Source organism: Acipenser ruthenus, chromosome 18, assembly GCF_902713425.1.
Source record: "Acipenser ruthenus chromosome 18, fAciRut3.2 maternal haplotype, whole genome shotgun sequence".
NCBI lineage: Eukaryota > Metazoa > Chordata > Actinopteri > Acipenseriformes > Acipenseridae > Acipenser > Acipenser ruthenus.
The window spans coordinates 21,023,480-21,042,881 of NC_081206.1; the positions used below are offsets into that span (position 1 = coordinate 21,023,480).

Below are 19,402 nucleotides of genomic sequence, written 5' to 3' on the forward strand. Positions count from 1 at the left end.
TATATATATATATATATATACTGTACTGTCATATTTACTATAGATTACTAAGGGAAACCTAATTTAAAAATCACCTGTTTTTATAGACGACTGTGAAAATGGTTGAGTGCATACTTAAAAGAAACACACTGTCTTTAAAATGAGCAACTCACAAGGTTTGTGTTCTGTACGTTTAACTGCTTATTGCTATTGTAATTGCATTTTAACCTTTATAAACACAAAACACAGACATTTTCCAAGACAGACAGTTTCTGTAAGCCATAGTGACTATATTGTATGAGGGTTGCAAATACACAACAAAAACAAAGCAATTCATTTTGAGATGCGTCTGTTAATTTGGGTTATGCAGTGGCTGCTCTATATTGGACAAAGCAAGGTCTTCAGTATTAAGGTGTTCTACTGATTAAGAATAACCAGCTCTGAGGCAGGTGTTGACAGCACTATTGGATTGCTGTTATTTTAGCAATTGTTGGTCTTCCTTGGGGGTATGAGGGGGTCTCTATAGGTGTTCTAGCTCTGAGCCAGATATCAAGGTTTCTCTGTGCTCTGCACTAGCTGGGACTGTCAACATTTTTACGAGAAGGGGCAGCCAGCAGAATAAAGCTGCCTTTGCTGATGTGTTTGTCAATTAATTTGACTGCCATGAAGAGTCTATGGTGCGTGCTGTTTGCAGGGAACCTAAGAGCAGAGTCTTCAAAGTCAGTGCTGAATAGTACTGGGTAGAGGTGTTCTCTGGGATATAGAAGCACTGGGATTTACTAAAAGAAATACAATTGTTCCATGCAGTTTAATTTGAAGCACCTTTCAGGTTAACAAAGGCTCGCCAGAAAAAAAGCTACTGTGATAGACAAATGCTGATGTCCCATGATATCCCTTACCATGCTTTGATATATTGAAACAGGATCATTCAGACCTGCAGTGTCCACAGGTTTGACATCCATAGTATTATGTAGTTATTTATTTATTTATCCAATGCAAATTACATTGTGAGAAGTAATTACTGAGGGCCATCATTCACCTGGTTTGACAGTTGCATTGAAATAATTAACAGCTTTAATTGGTTCAATTCAATAATTAAGAACATGGTTGTAACAAATAGCTGGTCTGGAAGGTCGGAGTTGCTCATCCCTGTCATAGATCATTGAATAATCCCCAAAATATAGATTACAGAGATCAGGTAATGTTTGCTGCATGTGTTAAAAAAAAAACTATTCACAATAACCCACAATACATTGAAATAACAATGTAATGGGACTTAATGAAATAATCTACACCCAACTGTAGATTTGTTTTAACCAAGCTGTTCTCATGGCATGATGTAATAAATAGTCAGAAATACTGGCGTTCATCCACGATTTTTTAGTAGGTGGATTTATCTGTAAAGAAAATATAAGGGTGCCAAGACAAATATTCTGTATTTCACAGGTATAGATTTGCATAGTTCTGTTGTTTTGAGCATTAAAAAAAATTGCACAAAACTGTGCATGTTGAGCTTTCAAATTGAAACCTCACATTGCTTTGAATATAATGTCGTTGAGAATCTTAAAGAAACCTGTATGTTAGTACTGTTTTGTTCACAGTGAATCAGAAAGTCTCGCAGATTGGGTCTTTGTCGACCAGGGTACAATTCAAATGTACCCTGGGTACATTTTGATTTCTCGATGTGTACCCTGGTTTAGACAAAGCTATCGTTTGGTACCTCGGCATGTTACAAATGTACCCTGGTTTCAAGTCTTGTTTCACGCAGTGAGTTGTTTTCAACAGCTCTTTGTTGTGACATTTGTCAGACCTACATACGGCACCAGAAGAGCCATAGCGAGAAAGAACATGAACGCAAGATCAGATTGTTTTACTCTCATTTAACAGCTAGTGAATTGGACGATTGTATGGGGTTAATCAATCAATCCATTTTTATTTTATATAGCGCCTTTCATAGTGGACCACCATCACAAACTGCTTTACAAGATGCCGTAACATGAAGAAAATCCATAATACAGAGAAATGCATAATACATGCTATACAGTAAAAAAAGCATAATACATTAAATACAGAGGAAAGTGCATACTACACGATAGTAGCATAATACATTAAACAGTACATTAAATACAGTGGAAAGTGCATAATACATGAAATAGTAGCAGCCACACAGCAGCTAATAGCAGATATCAGGCTTAAAGAGCATGGAAAGCAAGAGAGAACAGGTGGGTCTTGAGGGTTGATTTAAAGCGAGCGACGGTGGGAGCATCATGCACCAAAGCTAGGAGAGTTCCAAAGAGTCGGAGCCATGAAGCTAAACAAGCGTTCTCCAAGTGTGGTGCACTTTTGCTTGGGGATAACAAGCAGGCCAGAATCAGAGGACCTCAGCTTGCGGGCAGGGACATAGTGGGTCAGCAGGTTGAGGAGGTACTCGGGACCTGTGTGATGAAGGGCATTGTAGGTGAGCAGGAGAGTTTTGAAAATAATCCTGAACTTTACAGGTAGCCAGTGCAGCTGGGCAAGACAGAATGTTGAAAGCTGATCAGACAGGCGAAATATTGGTATCACTTTAAGAAACGTTACAGAAATAGGGACGGTCCTCTTGAAAATGATTAAGCCTGCATTGCAGGCAGTAGAAAATCCCTTTGATTCTCAGGACTCCTTTCCATGCAGATTCTGTGCATTCTTGCCATCCTGCACAGGGAAAATGGCCGAGGGGATATAAAGAAACTCTTCAAGGTGATTAGTGTTGGGAAGAATGACACTGTACTCTCCAAACACATTTGCCACTTGAAGTTGTAGACCCTTGTTTGTAGAAGGCAGGGGTTGGTTTGTGGCATTGTGGTTGAATAAAAGAATGAGAGTTGTAATATATGTAGTCCGTATTTGAACTTTGATTCATTACTGTGCAATACAATCACACTATACTGTCCTCAATATGTACACGTGATGACATTTTAGACAAAAGTGATTTGGTGATTCAATTGCTTAACCGCTCACAGTTTCCCAACATTCTAATAGCCAAGCTAGTTGAATCTACTGTACTAATTTAGACAGTTCAGTCATTAATCTGCCTGGACCCCTTTTAAGTCTGGCATACTTAATTCAACTAACTGGTGTAAGCACTTTGCTGGTAAATCTTGAGATAAGTAAGTTGAGGTTTTGATTGTGTTTTGCTAAAGATTGTGATTTATATAATGATATTAGTGAAATAGAGAATAATGCAGTACTAAGATCATGGTTCTTTGCTTGGAATAAAACAAATTTAAAAATGTGCGATACCAGTAGGTACATTCTGAGGTTTGTATTGTTTTCTGACTCTTATTGACTGTGTAAAGTTCTGATGAGGCCCTGGTACAGCAGGACAGGGGTGACAGCTCTAAATCTAGGCTTAAATCAGGGCATGTACACCATGATTTCAATGACCCTGCTTTCTAAAATGATTTGTTGACCTGATTCAGTCCACATAGTAATGGCAAATGAGCATGTTTATTAGAATTCAATTAACTGGCTGAAAGGAAGGAAATCGTAAAAAAAATCTTGTTGATATGAGCATTTACATTTCTTTAAATTTAATGAGACATTGTCATAAACAATGGCATGTGCTTTAATAATAATAATAATAATAATAACAATAGATCAAAATATTTCTCTTAATGTTACTCTTCTAATGTGATGTAAGAAATATATATTTTTAAACAATTTAGGTATTAGGTGGATTTGACTTTGGATGTTAAGCCTGTATTGAAAAAAAAAGGGTTCTTTCTCCAATTCTGAGTTTCAAAGCTTAAATGCATCACACTGCACAGTAAACAAAATATAACTGTATCTTTAAGGACAGGTCTGTTCTAATAGGTGGATAAAACGGTGACATGCGAGGCCCTTTAAGCCACTTTGGTCAGATGTAGTTAATTAAAGGTAAATGAATGACAGCTGCTCTTTATGTCTTTGGCACACCTTTGATCTGTGCTAGCCTTCAGACCCCTTTCGGACAAGGCCGTTAAATACAGGCCAGGAGGCCCATTTTTAAATGTGTAAGGGCCCTTGAGGGGTGGGGGCAAACGAGTGACAGAAAAGGCAAAGGAATCACAGTCCTGGAAGATATACGCTGGCTAGCTTTTGATTCATTAGAGAACCCCTGAACATGTCAGGGAGGGAGAGATTAATGGCCATGCCCTCCCATTGGCACAGGGCGCCAAGTTATAGCAGCTTAGGGATGCACTGACTGGTGCAAAGCTCTATTTATATTTATTTTAGGAAAGAAGTAAGAGGGGAAGGTAGGTGTGCGCGCGCGTGTGTGTGTGTGGAATACTGCCTACATATTTTTGTAGCACAAAGATTGGTTCAATATGTATTGAATGGGGAGCAGCTGCTATGGCACATTCACTAAGTAACCTAGCTTTGACCTTCATGGTCTCTTTGCTTTACGTTTAGGCAGTTAGGCATCTCCGTACCTTAGCATAGTCGAGCTTGGTTAGGCAGTCAAGTCACCGGGATACTCAATCATTCATTGACACTTTTAACCATTTGCAGCCTTCAGGCTTTGGGTGTTACTTACTACCCATTATACTTCTGGCGTTTAGGGCAGCGACGAAGCTCCTCCACTCCTGTCCGTTTCTGGCAAGTCTTTCAATGGTTCCCCAGCTGTGTCCCAGGTTTTTCAGCTCAGCTTCCACAGGTCTTCACCATGTTGTTTTCGAGCAACCTTGTTTTTGCTTGCCTTCTGGTGTCCATCTTCTGATTATGGAATCAGTTTCCATCCGAAGCACATGGCCAGTCCATCTCCAACGCCTCCTGGTAATGATGGTGCTCATTGGCTTTAGGTGTATTAAAGGGTAAAAGAAGGTGGTGAAGCAGCTTATTCTACTTAGTCTGACGATTATGGAAATACAATATTAATTAATTACCTGGGATATCAGAGACATTGAGCTCATTTATTATAGAGACGAAAAATTGAATAATGAGAACTTACTACTCTACATATGGAAAATCAAACGAAGGACAAGGATATAGTAGGTGGCAAGTTTGCCAAGAGTTGTTTTTTTTTTGGAAGGAACTACCTGGTTATATTTGCAGAAATTAACTTGTCTATTGACACATTCCTATTTTATCCATGTTTTATAGTGTTTTGTGTAAGCCTACTTGTGCACTACTTGGTCTGGTCTTCAGTTGTTTAGCATTCTTGATATGTGGTAAATATTAAAAGATGATCGAGTTTAAAGATGTCCTTTAAGACAAAGAACATAGTACTGGAATGTTTCCCAGCACATTAAGTTGTAATGTGGATAATAAAGCCAGCAAGTTCAAAAAAGATACACTGAGCTACCAAGTTGAATACATAATACACTGGACCATCAAAGGGTTAATGGATTTGTGTACATGTGTATGGTGGGACAACAGAAAGCTTGTACCATTCCTTTTACACATACTTGGCTGATTTTGAACAAAGTGAAGGGCACCAACTTGTTTCTTACGTTGGATGCAAACTAATTTCTAAAGGCTTTGAACTTTCATGATGTGTTTTTATAATGCTTTTTATAGCCAGTTTTGTGGCAGCCACATGTTGGTTTCATCCCAAGATGTTGCTCCTTGTTAGTAGTTTTTAATTTTAATTTTATTTAAAATGTAAAATGTATCTATTTTTGTTGTGTTTCCTTAAAAAAAAAAAAAAAAAAAAAGTCTGAACCCTAACCAACCACCAGACAGAAATGGATCCCTCTCACTTTCTTTGTTTTTAACCTCACAGGACATTAACAACCAGTATGTTGTTCCAAGGTGATAAGAAACCATAAGGGCTGTCTCATTGAGCTTTACAATAAAATATACCCACCTGTACATATAAAGGCCCAGACTAACACGAGCATCACGGTGCCCTGCATATTGCTATCCATGCATTCATATAGTAGTTTACACACTGTTAATATAAAATATGACCACAGGCTCCCGAGTGGGGTTGGCCAGGGTGTCCTCGGCTCACCGTGCACCAGCAAGCCCTGTAGTCTGGCCGGGCGCCTGCGGGCTTGCCTGTAAACTGCCCAGAGCTTCGTTGTCCTTCGACGCTGTAGCTCTGAGGTGGCTGCACAGTGAGTCTGCAGTGTGAAGAAAAGTGGTCGGCTGACGGCACACTCTTTGGAGGACAGCGTGTTTGTCTTCGCCGCTCCCGTGTCAGAGCGGGGTGGTAGCGGTGAGCTGAACCTAAAAATAATTGGATATGCCAAATTGGGAGAAAATAATAAAATAATTGGCTATTACTAAATTTAAAAAATACAAAAATTATAATAATAATATCACCACGGAAAATATCTTGATGGCAAAATATCACAGTGACAAAATATTGCTCTCCTGTGCAATATTTTGCTGCTGCGGTACCCCTGGCTGTACACCAAGCAGAAACAAGCATTGGGTTTCCATCTCATACAGTAACACATGGGGTGAAGCCTTCAGCATGGCGAAGCAACATGGAGGATATTTAAAAGTACGCTGTTCACTGTGTATTCAAGTCCTAAGTCTTTAATTACATCAGGGTTTTAGTAACATCTTATAAATCATTTGCTTCAAATTCACTTCATACAAAAGAAACAGCTTGATTCTTCATCCAGGAGTATTCGAATCAGTTGAACTACTGTTATTGGACACAGGTGGGCTGTATTTAACTTATCATGTGCCTTGTTAAGGCAATTTGTTGTACCTGAGCTAATTTGGGTTTGCTATGACAAAGGGTGTGAAGACTTATGCAATCAAGACTTTTTGTTTTTTTAATTACTTTTTGAATATTTCTATAATTGTTCTTTCATGTTGAACATGTAGATGATGTTGTGTAGATCAGTGAAACAAACTCCTACTTTAATGCATTTTGAATTGTATTTTTTAGGCAGTAGAATGTGAAAAATGTTCAAGAGTGTGAAGGCTTTTTCAAGGCACTGTATACAGACGTGCTCAAATTTGTTGGTACCCCTCCACAAAAAACGAAGAATGCACAATTTTCTCTGAAATAACTTGAAACTGACAAAAGTAATTGGCATCCACCATTGTTTATTCCATATTTAATAAAGTGTTTTGGGTCATTATCCTGTCGGAGGACCCATGACCTGCGACTGAGACAGAGCTTTCTGACACTGGGCAGTACGTTTCGCTCCAGAATGCCTTGATAGTCTTGAGATTTAATTGTGCCCTGCACAGATTCAAGGCACCCTGTGCCAGGCGCAGCAAAGCAGCCCCAAAACATAACCGAGCCTCCTCCATGTTTCACTGTAGGTATGGTGTTCTTTTCTTTGAAAGCTTCATTTTTTCATCTGTGAACATAGAGCTGATGTGACTTGCCAAAAAGCTCCAGTTTTGACTCATCTGTCCAAAGGACATTCTCCCAGAAGTATTGTGGCTTGTCAATATGCATTTGAGCAAATTCCAGTCTGGCTTTTTTATGTTTTTCTTTCAAAAGTGGAGTCCTCCGGGGTCTTCTTCCATGGAGCCCACTTTCGCTCAAAAAGCGACGGATGGTGCGATCAGAAACTGACGTACCTTCACCTTGGAGTTCAGCTTGTATCTCTTTGGCAGTTATCCTTGGTTCTTTTTCTACCATTCACACTATCCTTCTGTTCAATCTGGGGTTGATTTTCCTCTTGCGGCCGCGCCCAGGGAGGTTGGCTACAGTTCCATGGACCTTAAACTTCTTTATAATATTTGCAACTGTTGTCACAGGAACATCAAGCTGCTTGGAGATGGTCTTGTAGCCTTTACCTTTACCATGCTTGTCTATTATTTTCTTTCTGATCTCCTCAGACAACTCTCTCCTTTGCTTTCTCTGGTCCATGTTCAGTGTGGTGCACACAATGATACCAAACAGCACAGTGACTACTTTTCTCCATTTAAATAGGCTGAATGACTGATTACAAGATTGGAGACATGTGTGATACTAATTAAAGAAACTAATTAGTTTGAAATATCACTATAATCCAATTATTTATAATTTTTTCTAAGGGGTACCAACAAATGTGTCCAGGCCATTTTAGAATATCTTTGTAGAATAAGCAATAATTCATCTCTTTTCACAGCTTCTTTGCTTTATTCTATGACATACCAAAGGCATGCAAGTATATATGATAAAATAGCTTTTAATTTCATCACTTTTCAGGAGGAATGAAGCATTATTGAAATGAGCTGTAAGGGTACCACAAATTTGAGCACGTCTGTATATGAATGAGGATATTGGGTTTGTGGTATACGTCTTTTATTCACGGCAGGAGGATGTCCCAGTAAGTCCCAGAGTGGTTTGTGTAAGGACATCTTCCTAAGGGGAATAAAAGCCGTATACCAAGAACAATCGTTCATTATTCTGTTTATACCATAATTATACATTTGAAATAAAAAGCAATAAAATTAGTACATTTTTTTCTATTATTAATTAATAGGGATTATTTTACCTGGCGGAACTTTACTTTCATTGTCAACAGACTATGCTTCGACAGATTCATTTTACGCCCTCTTCGCAACCGTCTTTTCAGATGGAGCTCAGTCTGTCAATGTGCAACCTCTGTTGTTTCCTACTATTACAGGTGTTAAAGAAGGGACTTTAGGCTTTAAGTCTTTTTTACATCAACGTTTAGACATGTGGCCCAGTTTCTACTGTCACATACTTACACCCTCCCTCACAGTCCCTGTTTGCATTTGTTTCTACAGCTTCTTCAAACAGCTTTTTATAAATCAAATACTTTGGTCTAATTTGAATTTACCTGAGTTTTGCCTATGGAAATCTACCAGCTACTGCACTGCTCCAAAAGGCTATTGTCAAAATCCCTGCAGAAATTGTTAGCAAAGTCCTGATCTCAATGCAGACCTTAGTAAATTATACTGTTAAAGACCAAGACGTAATGATCCATTGAGAACAAACAGGGTTCAAGGGGACTACTGAAAGAGAGATTTTTTTAGTTTGGTTTCCCTTGAACCCACAGAGTACCTAATGTGTTATCATCTGTATCTTATACATATACTTACATACCTGCCCCAGCTTCAGGCAAGTACAGACTTTACAGTGTATTCCCTGGGCTGTCGATATCTTTCTTTGTTGTCTTAGTATTTTTGTTAGTTGGTATTATCCCGATATGTCATTGCTGTAGGTAAGAAACAGCAGGGGTCCAAACGCTGATCCCTGCACCATACTAAGCACATGACCCAGCTAAAAGTTTCTCCCCTAACACGTACTCTCTACTTCTGAATCCTTGTTAGCTGTATGTTTACTACGATGCTGTTACTATGGAAATTACCCTCCAGTTTACCTCTAGAGCCGAAGAAAAAAGAGGATGTATCTATCGTTGTTGACATGTCTGGTGTTTTAAGAGGATCCTCGTCTTCTCAAGGAGATAACTTTTAATAATAATTATCTTTGTCATGCCTACTGGCATACCGTTTGTATGTCCAAACATAGACAGAATTCTGCGGCAAAGACTTTTGTTGCCAAAAAAAACACAACCTTTGTTGTGCTGTCCTTTTTAAAAATGTTCACTAAGCATTTTTGAAACATTTTACTGTACTGTAATTCCCAGCTTCATTTATTCAGGAAATTCCAATTTAAAGCTGTAGTCTCCCATAATTAATTTCTTGAATAAAGAAACTCTGACTCTTTCAACCAGGCTTCATTGAATTTCTGGTTACTTCTGGTCTCCTATAGGTTGTTTTTAAAGGTACCATGTTTATTATCCCCTACTGGGGATTTTTCCTTATACTGTTTCCGGAGAACTGCTTATACAATTGTTATGAAACTTGGGATTCACATTATATTAGAAAATTGTAAGACAGAGACAGGGAGGGAGCAGTAACATTTGCTGTGATGCTTTGGATCAGCATGCCTATTGTCTTAATCACAGGTTTCCTGGAAATTGTATCTTCCATTATTTTACCACCCTTTTGGTGCTCAGGCATGTTGCTTGACTGGAGAATGAAATTGTCAATTTCTCCACAGAAGCAGGACCTAAAGTGATTCCCAGCCTTTTTATTTTATTTTTTTAAAGTAATTTTTACTTGGATCACTGAGCATTGGATCTAAATTATAGATGTTGGCAATGTTGGGGTTTATCCATCTGTCTGTATGTCACACTTACATTGTAGCACATATCTGGAGAATCGTTTATCAGATTGTGATTAAACATTTTATTTCTTATTCTGTACTATTCTGTACACTCTGTTGATATATGTCATGGTCAAAATGAACGTATTGTTCATACTGGTAGCTCTGATTTTGAATTCATGTTGCTGACATGCTTATTATTTTAAACAGACATGTCATATCGTATCTTCAGCATGATTGGAAATGTGTTTCTGGCTAGTGAAGGAACCTCTCAATTTAAGTTAAAGGAGCACCATTATTTTATTTATTTTTTGGGATTTGCATCACATTTCATTTAATAAATATGGTAATCTTTTATTTTGTCATGGATTATTGCAGGGCAAAGGAGATTCAGATCAGAAATGTGATCCGCTTCATACGTGATTAATGCAAATCATGATGTACATAGGACTGTAATCCCAGACTGTGCTACATGATAAAGCCGATGATTTTCATAAAAGCACAGCTAGATTCGTTTTTTGACTGTACTTACAAAAGAGCGGTATTGTTTATTATTTGAGAAAGTAACCTGTCAGCAAAGGGCAGACACAATTATCAGTGGACCTCTTGTCTCTGAATGTACCCAGTTGCAATTATACTTCATTCACTTAATTGAGAAGCTCCTTTGCGGAAATTACTGTTGGTATGAGAGTCCCTGCTTCTTAATAAAACCTCTATTACTGCTTGCAAGGGATATGTTTTCCTGGTACTCTGTAGGATACATCTGCATGCACGTATGAACTGTATGCCACACTTTTTACTAAATCTTGAGAAAACATTATCCAGTAGTACACATGCTTGAGGGTATTACAATCAAGACTACAGGATAATGATGACCTACTTCTGATACTGATTGCTTGGGCTGTAGAAATATCTTCAGAACTACTGGACCAAATGTGGTTAATCTTTGCATGGACAATTTTTTTAACAGGATGTTACTCCACCTTCTTTAAATATGTCCGAGGATGTATATTATTGATGTATCTTGTTCCTTTAATATATATATATATATATATATATATATATATATATATATATATATATATATATATATCCTAGTGAGTCAAAGGCTAAGAAAGAAAAACACGTTTTACTAAACCATGATTAATTCAAGAATGCTGCTGGTAGCGATGATTAATTAATAGACGTTCTCCAAATGTTATTGTGACTTAATTGACCTGTGGATAAAAGCCAGAAAAATAGATTGTGTTTAAAATGACATTTTAACAAATGATCCTAATACATTATAGTGGATATATTATTCTTGGATCCTAACCAAATCTATAGATGGTCTGTTTGAAGATACCACTTGTTAATTTTTTTTTTAGACTATCTAGCTGCATCATGTCATTGCACACACTATTAATTGAAATGCAGTTTGACTTGACGTTGGTTCTAGTTACTGAATTACTGAAATCTGCAAACAATGTCTGATATTGTTGAATATTTAACATTTTTTGTTGGTGTGTTTCTTCTAGGCTTCCTACCTTTTTAATTTGTGACCTTGATCATTTCAAATCCTATTAACAGTGTTGCTTGAGAATGCATTAATACGAGAACTGTGTTCCTTATTGCTGCCTGTAACCACTGTAAGCCTAATGCCTTCAGATATCACTTTATGTGAAGTTGTGATGTTGTATTTTAATTTTATACTAAATATCAGAAAAATGACCTTATTATTGCATTTCGTGAAAGTAGTTAAAGCCATAAAGACACGACTGTCCTCCCCCTAAAAACCTGCTTGCCCTGCCTTTATAAAATTGACAACAGTAAAAGCATAACAAAGTGTAATAAAGCACAGTGAAAGCATGGTGAAGCAACTGTTTGATAAATGCATAGTATAACCAAGGGAAAATTTAAAATTACTGTGCAAAAGTACTGTGGTAAACTTTTGAAAACAGTGACAACAACTATTTTTCCTATTTCTATTAACAGCCCTTAAAAGATTTAAAAAAAAAAAAAAAGTTAACGTTTAAACAAAAACGGTTTACTACTCGAATTTAAAGTGGTAATAGATAATGCAATTACTCCAAAAATCTTACCCGCTTCGATTTGCTATATAAATCTTGTATACTGTGCAGTTTTTTTAAACAAGCAAATGTTGCTGTCTTGTGGTTTTTCATGAGCTGTTCAACTTTGGTGGTTTGTAGTTAATATTTCACACACGTTTGTTCTCTTGTCAGAGCAGATTGTGTGTTTCCAAGCTCTCTGATTGGATGTGTCTTAATTTCCAAGGCCTGGACATTTTATTAGGACCTGAACCGACTATCAGGTTGGTCCACTGTTTATCCAGATCGAAGCTTTGACAAAACATGGCAAGGACTCCACAAGGTGTGGGAACGTGTCTTGACTAATGATAATCTCTTCAGGAATTGGTGCTCCTCACACCATTTATGCACAATTCTGGCAGGGTGGACGGGTGCATTAATGTGCAAAGTAATCACTGCCATCAAATTGCAGCATTGTTGAATGGACTTGATCCGTAACAATACTTAAGTGAACTACGACATTCATTTGGAGTTCCAGAGTTATCAAGGCACTCAGTATACCAGACGTGCCCCCACACCAGCACAATGTCAAATCCAATAGGGTAGGCAGGTTCTAATAAAGTGGCCAGGCTATGTCGTTTCTTGTGGGATGGGATTTCTGGGAATGCTGTTTGCTGTTGACAGGTAAGATTTGTTTTGTTAATCTTTGGTTATTGCACCTTTTCAAGTCATCTTTTATTTGTTCTGGTTATAAAATCCACACATTTTTTTCTGTCAGCATCCATTTCTTTTAAATTACCTATCTAGCCAATGATAATCACAAAAGCAAGCAGCCTATTTTAAAGTAGATGGTTGCCTAAACATAACCTTTGGTATTTTTCTGAGTTTCAGCTTGGACTACTTATACATTTCAATGCAAGGTGGTTATAATTAGGGCGTCTGTTCTTTCGGTTTTTATTAATTTAATTTTCCAGTGCTTATTTTTATCTGTTTTCGAGACACCCCAAAATCTTTTTTTTTTTTTTTTTCGGAGCTTTCGCTTTTTATGTACTGTATGAAATGATTGTTATCAGTTACTTTCCAAAATGCTTAGGCTTTTTTTCTGTCACAATATGTATTATAACTCGACAGTACTTCCACACTTGTTGTAGGCCTACCTTCTTTCCTTTGCTGTCTTCCACAACTAAGTCCTTATGGTCACAGGCACATTCTTCTGGGGTTTTTGTGTGTTTAGGCATTTTTTTTACATTTCGCCACAATTTGAAATTCTGTTTTAAATTCCATGTGTAAATACTCCCTATCAAACTGTAATATAGCTTTAAATCTCGCAAACGTGTTACAATCCTCCAATAGAAATATAGGAATTTGCTGCCACTCAGTAGTTGGGGTGGGTTTAAAGTATTCAGAGCGAATCAATGCGAGATATAAGTCATGAAGGAGGGACATTGCCCAACTGCACTGGGAAAGGTTTTTTTGTTTTGTTTTTTTTCTTCATGGGGAAAGGGGTCGTCGACGTGAATTGAGTAACTATTTCCAGTGTTTTTCCGGTGTTTATTGGATATAAAACGATTTCATTTTTTTTGTATCTGGGGTGTTTTATCGGTTGTTATTGGTTAAAACCAAAAATCAGAAGCCCTAGTTATAATCTAGTGCTGGGAAAGTACTTTCTGCTCTGGTAGTGTTCATTCTATTCTTTGTAAAGTTACTTCTATTGAAGTCTGAACAAATACGATATGTTTCCAGTTTCTTGAGCAAACAACCAGAAAATAGCTGGTAGGTATCCCATAGTAAATAAACAAAGGTTTTTTTTTCTTCTTTCTAAACCATTTAGCTAGCTTAAACCTCTGGGAACCACAGTCATGTTTAGAGAAAATGTATTTAAAATAATTGAAATTAAAATACCGTGGAACAGCTGTATACGCTGTTGAAATTCATACACAAAATCTTTTTGGTATATAGCAAGTTTTCACAGCGGATCGGTATGCGTTTTGATATTGCTTGAGTTTAAGAGTGGTTTTATAATCTCAAATACAAACAGATTCAGTAAAGTTATTTTTATCCACAGCTTGGGATGCTACTGAGATATAGTTTAATATAGGCATGTAACACTTAATTCTATTATATCCAGTGAACCTACAGCTTTGTTTATGTACAGATTTGGTCAATTTTATTATTGCTACTACTGTACTTAAAGTACAATTGCTTAATGTAATTGTATTTAACAATATAATCTTAACTGCTATGCACTCCCAATCAGTATATGCTGGAGCTCCCAATTTGCAGTTTTGAAAGAAACACATGATATATATACATGTATTTGAAACTATTGTAAATTCTGCATTCCTCACTTGTGTTTTGGGCATGGTAAAATTAGAATCATCATGCTATGCAGTGAGTGTAGGATCCTATGACCTCCAATTTTTTTTTAATGATTTCTGGACCACTGCATTTTTATGAAAATACTAAGAAAACCCAATATTTTATATTTGGTAGATACAAAGGAATTTTCACTCGGATCACTAAGCATTGGATCTAAGTGATAGCTTTTTTTTTTTTTTCACAGCATTACCAATACATGTTTTGGTACTTTTATACTGTAAATGAGCGCAATATTGTTATAAAATGTAAACAAATTATTTGTTTTAGGGGAAAAAGAGGATTTCATGATCATTGTATCCACTGCCAATTGTGCCAAATCTTGAGCATTAGCTGGATTTTTTTTTTAACGTGGTGCTCCTGGCCAAGTGTTATATATTTTCTATGCTTTGTATTTAAAAAATATATGTTATTATTATTATTATTATTATTATTATTATTAATAATAATAATAATAATAATAATAATAATAATAATAATAATAATAATAATAATTGTTTTTAGTGTTGTAAATCGAACCCTGACCTTGACATCGATTATAGTGCAAATTCTAACAATTATCGATCATTATCGAGTTAAAATGTTTAAAAAAAAAAAAAATCCCTCACATTAACAGTTTAAAAGAACAATAAGTCCTCTTTTATAGAGCATGGTATAAAAAACTAATTGAAACAAATCCCGATGTTTTAAGACACTTTTGATAAATACATTGGAATTTAAATATAGCACTCTGCAATGTTCGTATTTCTGACGTCACTAGCCTTTGCCTAGTTTTGTGTAAACTGTATTAACGTTATGGCCTATTAACATGGAAATAATTCGATCTCTTTTTTTTTTTTTTAAATTTGCTGTTGGTTACAATTTATAAATTACGTGACCCAGCTTCTGCCAGCAAAATCAGCAGTCCCTTCCAGCGTGCCGTGGCTGCACAGATGCAATTCACTTTTTGCAGTCATATTTTAATCTAAACTTTACATGACTTTGCATAGCCAAATAGATTTGCATTATCTTCAGTGAATACAACTATATCGTCATTTTTCCAAACAGTACACATTAGAGGTAGCCTACCCTTTCCGACAAAGGAACTTTCGACAGCGACAACTCCGGTTGATAATTGTGTTTTGCGTCTCCATACTTGAATATGTGTAATAGCTCTTTCATACATGTATGTGGATTTATTATTAATTGACTTATTGCCCACATCGCAACCAAAATATGTAGAATATCTCTTTCATACATGTATAGTCCTAATCAATCTACATACCACGTCGCACCCAAAAATGAGTCACATACTGCCAGTATTACTGGAGTGCTCAGAGAAGCGTTTCGCTCACGTGGATTCGCTTTACACTTACACTTACAGTACATTACTAAGGCCCTTCACGGCCGTGAAAAACGTGACAGACTGTGAAATTCATTCTTCACCATGAAAACTATCTATTTTGTGTACTTTTACCCTGCACTTAAATTCAATTAAGTTATGTGTGTCGGTCCAGATTCCTGATGTGATTTATATGCTTGTTTCAATTTGAAAAATAAACTGGACAGGATTTATTGATTGGCACTTAACAGCAGCCAATAACCACTCTGGGCTCTCCTCACTGATTGGTAGATATGGGCATCCGTGGCGGGTTTAGTAAGCTAGGAGATCTCAACTGATATTGTTAAGCGAGTGAACATTTTGAGTGTCCAAAATGAATAAAAACAAATCTACAATAATTATTGGGCCATCGTGTACAATAATTTTGCATTCTACTGGTGGCAAACTATTTTGTACAATCTGCAATGTTTCATTGGATCACATACGTCGAGCTACGATCCAGCGGCTTCGTAGACTCAGACAGCAGTCAAAAACGAAAAAGGTTGCGGATGGTGCAGTGCTTCAAAACCAAAAGATAATTTTCTTTTTTTTTCTTTCTTTTTTTTTCCTGAAACAGCGACACATGACAACGTATTAACGCAAAATATTAATAGTTTCACTCAAGACAGGCGGCTACAGTTGGGACTGATTTTAAAACAAAATGTGTATAAAATACATTAACAAAGCTGGTTACCCTTGATATTTGCATCATCATCCTGTATTTGTTCACAGACGCATATTCTCAGTAACTTTTAGCAACAACACAGATTACGTTCTTGACAGTAAGTTAATATATACAAGACACGTTTTGAATTTCATGGAATATTCGGTTTAATTAAAATATTATCGATTTGTTATCGTGGGGTCCCAATCGGTAAATAATTAGCTTCATTATCGTTATCGTTAGAAGCCTATTATTATTATTATTATTATTATTATTATTATTATTATTATTATTATTATTATTAACAATGCATTTGTTTCTTTTGTTAATTTCCTAATTTATTTGTTACTATTTTTTTTAAAATAATAATCCATAATCACTTTGGTTGGATTGACAATAATGCTATAGCAATAGTCAAAAGAAGGAAGAGCGGAGGACAGTATTTGCCCTGAACTTCTAACCCATATGTTTTTTTGTTTTTTTTTCAAATACAATCCCGGAGGTGGGGGAGGGGGATCTGGGGTTGGAAGCCATTTTCATTATCAAGCCAAAGTAGTGACTTGACTGAACTCCAAAATGCATGGTTTAATAAGACAATTATGCCATAGTAAGCTGGCTGCTGTCCATATATCCTTATTTCTCGGTTTCTCGGTTTTACCTTAGACAGTTTCAGGGATGCATGAACTTCTAGTTTTCCGTAAAATATTGACATGCATTTTTTCTGTCACCTCTGCAGGTCTTGTGGAGATCTGCCTGATGCACCCCCTGGATGTGGTGAAAACAAGGTAAGACTTGTTGATCCGTGGCCAGCTTCCAAACACAGCTTGACTCGCTTCCACTTTTTATGATCATTTATCATATTTGTTTTTCTATCAGGTAACTAACATCAGTTCTAAAAAATATCTGCTGTCATCCACGGTTTCCTTTGTTTTCAACAGAATCAGTTTGCACACTCACTTTGATAACATGCTGACAAAGCGAAATATTAAATGTTCTTGCAGTTCGTCTTTAAAGCCCTTTCGTTTTTGTCTGCTTGCTGTTACCTTGTGAAAGAAAAAATCATTTTCATAATAAGAAAAGTCTGTAATGCTACCATTCATAAGTGGTTCCAAAGTTTTTCACACCGCTGTAAGTAAAATGTTGTCCTTGTTGTTCCTTGAAGTAGAGGACTAGTCATTGTGAGGGTCCAGATGGGGTTCTATTGGGTTGAATTATTTTACAGATCCACACAGGAGACTGGTGTAAAACAATAAGTCAATTTTATTGTTGAACCTGCATTTGCACAGCCACTACAGAATTTAGTCCAAATACATTTGGAATATCAGAATGATATACCCAAGACTTCTAGAAAAGTTCCAAAAGGGGATCCATGTTCTCTCTATTTATCTACCTAATCAACAATGACCTCATGGTGTGCGGGTGGAGTAAACACAAGGTCAGTATTCTCTCTAACCTTTCCCTTCAAGGAAAAGGAACTGTTACATCATTTCAGAATGAAAAATCTAAGGACTAGATACTGCACAGTTAATCATCTGTCATATTATACCATGTTGTTTAACATACTGTGCCAGAAAGAAAATGTTTTTCTTTAACAAGTAAATAGTCCATTATATCTTATATCTTATAATTACACCAAATAGATTAACAGTAATCTGTTTATTGATACATATAACACTACTTATCATCTCCTGGCAGATTAGTCAGAAGTTTATTCAGGCTGGTCTGGCATTTGATTGCTGGCATGCTCCCACCTTATCTTTTTCTTGCTGTGTGCTTGAACAGTTGATAAGGCTGGAGTGTTTTTTGCTATAAAATGTATTACATGTACACAGACTTTTATAGCATACATTTACAAGTAAAAATAATATGCACAGAACAAAACATTAGATAGCTGAACAGAACTAACTTGCACTTATTATTCTGAGCTCCGCCCCTCTCCTGCTTCAGCACTCAGAGTCACTGGAGGCAAGGCAGACAGGCCTGCTTTATCCTGCCGCAGAGACTTCAGCTGTCGATCAGGGTTTGTGCACAATACTCATTAAGTGTTTTCCTCTTGCACCCCATTTTCAAATCAAAACTAGTAACTGTCACCGTATATACCTACAATAGCAAAAGCTTACCCATACCTTAGCCCGCTAATTTCAGAGTAGGCGCTTTGAATAACAGGCGCTGTAATTAGCAAATCAAAGTGCACACAGTCGGTCTTGACGACTGACAGTCATTTCAATGAATGAGAGCATTCTAGCGCTGCTTCAGCCAATGAGATCTGTCAGGACAGGATGAAATGACTGACAGTGAAACTAGCCTATTAAGGGACCACTAAGTTGACTGACAGCGACCTAGCCATTCAGAGCGGAACGGAGACAGGATAGACAGCAAGTATAAAAACTACACCAGACTAGAGATGATTTCTAAATTATTATTTTTGGTAAGAAAAAAAAAAATAGCGAGTGGTTTTACCAACGTTTATCCTATATAAACTTATTTCAGTCTAACTCCTATTTTTTGGGACTTTGATGTTTAACAAGCTTTACCGATTAAAATCAAAAAGTAGCAAGCCTAGTTATAGTGAATCTTGTGCACGTCTTCAGAGCTCAACAAGAAGGCCAGAGTCAACGTTCACAGAAGCTGAAGGAGAAAATGAATACCTTTCACAGCACAGTCAAGACACTAATGTTGTTAAAGTAATAAAGTAAAATAATATTATTAGGACTGTGTAGAATAAGCAAAAATCTGGTTGAACTGTGAAGACTGAAAATGTCCAGGCTGGTTACAACTATGGCAAGGGAACTGAGAAATACCTGACTGACTTATGTTGTCTGTGTTACTTAATGTCATTTGGTCAAGTGCTGTGTGGCCTGACACACACACACACACACACACACACATATATGAAAATAATTTGTACTGTATCATTGGGATACAGTTCTAAAAGGATG

General features: G+C 36.7%; 1 protein-coding gene across 3 annotated transcripts in view; it reads left to right on the forward strand.

Moving 5' to 3' along the window:
- The window catches only part of LOC117402260 (mitochondrial 2-oxodicarboxylate carrier-like), a 198,648-nt gene that overhangs the window by 90,330 nt on the left and 88,916 nt on the right, over window positions 1-19,402 (forward strand). For all 3 annotated transcript variants that reach the window (XM_034003353.3, XM_034003266.3, XM_034003518.3), the window contains one exon: window positions 17,200-17,248. In XM_034003353.3, coding sequence (XP_033859244.1) covers window positions 17,200-17,248 — 49 coding nt within the window. The remainder of the gene's footprint in view (window positions 1-17,199; window positions 17,249-19,402) is intronic.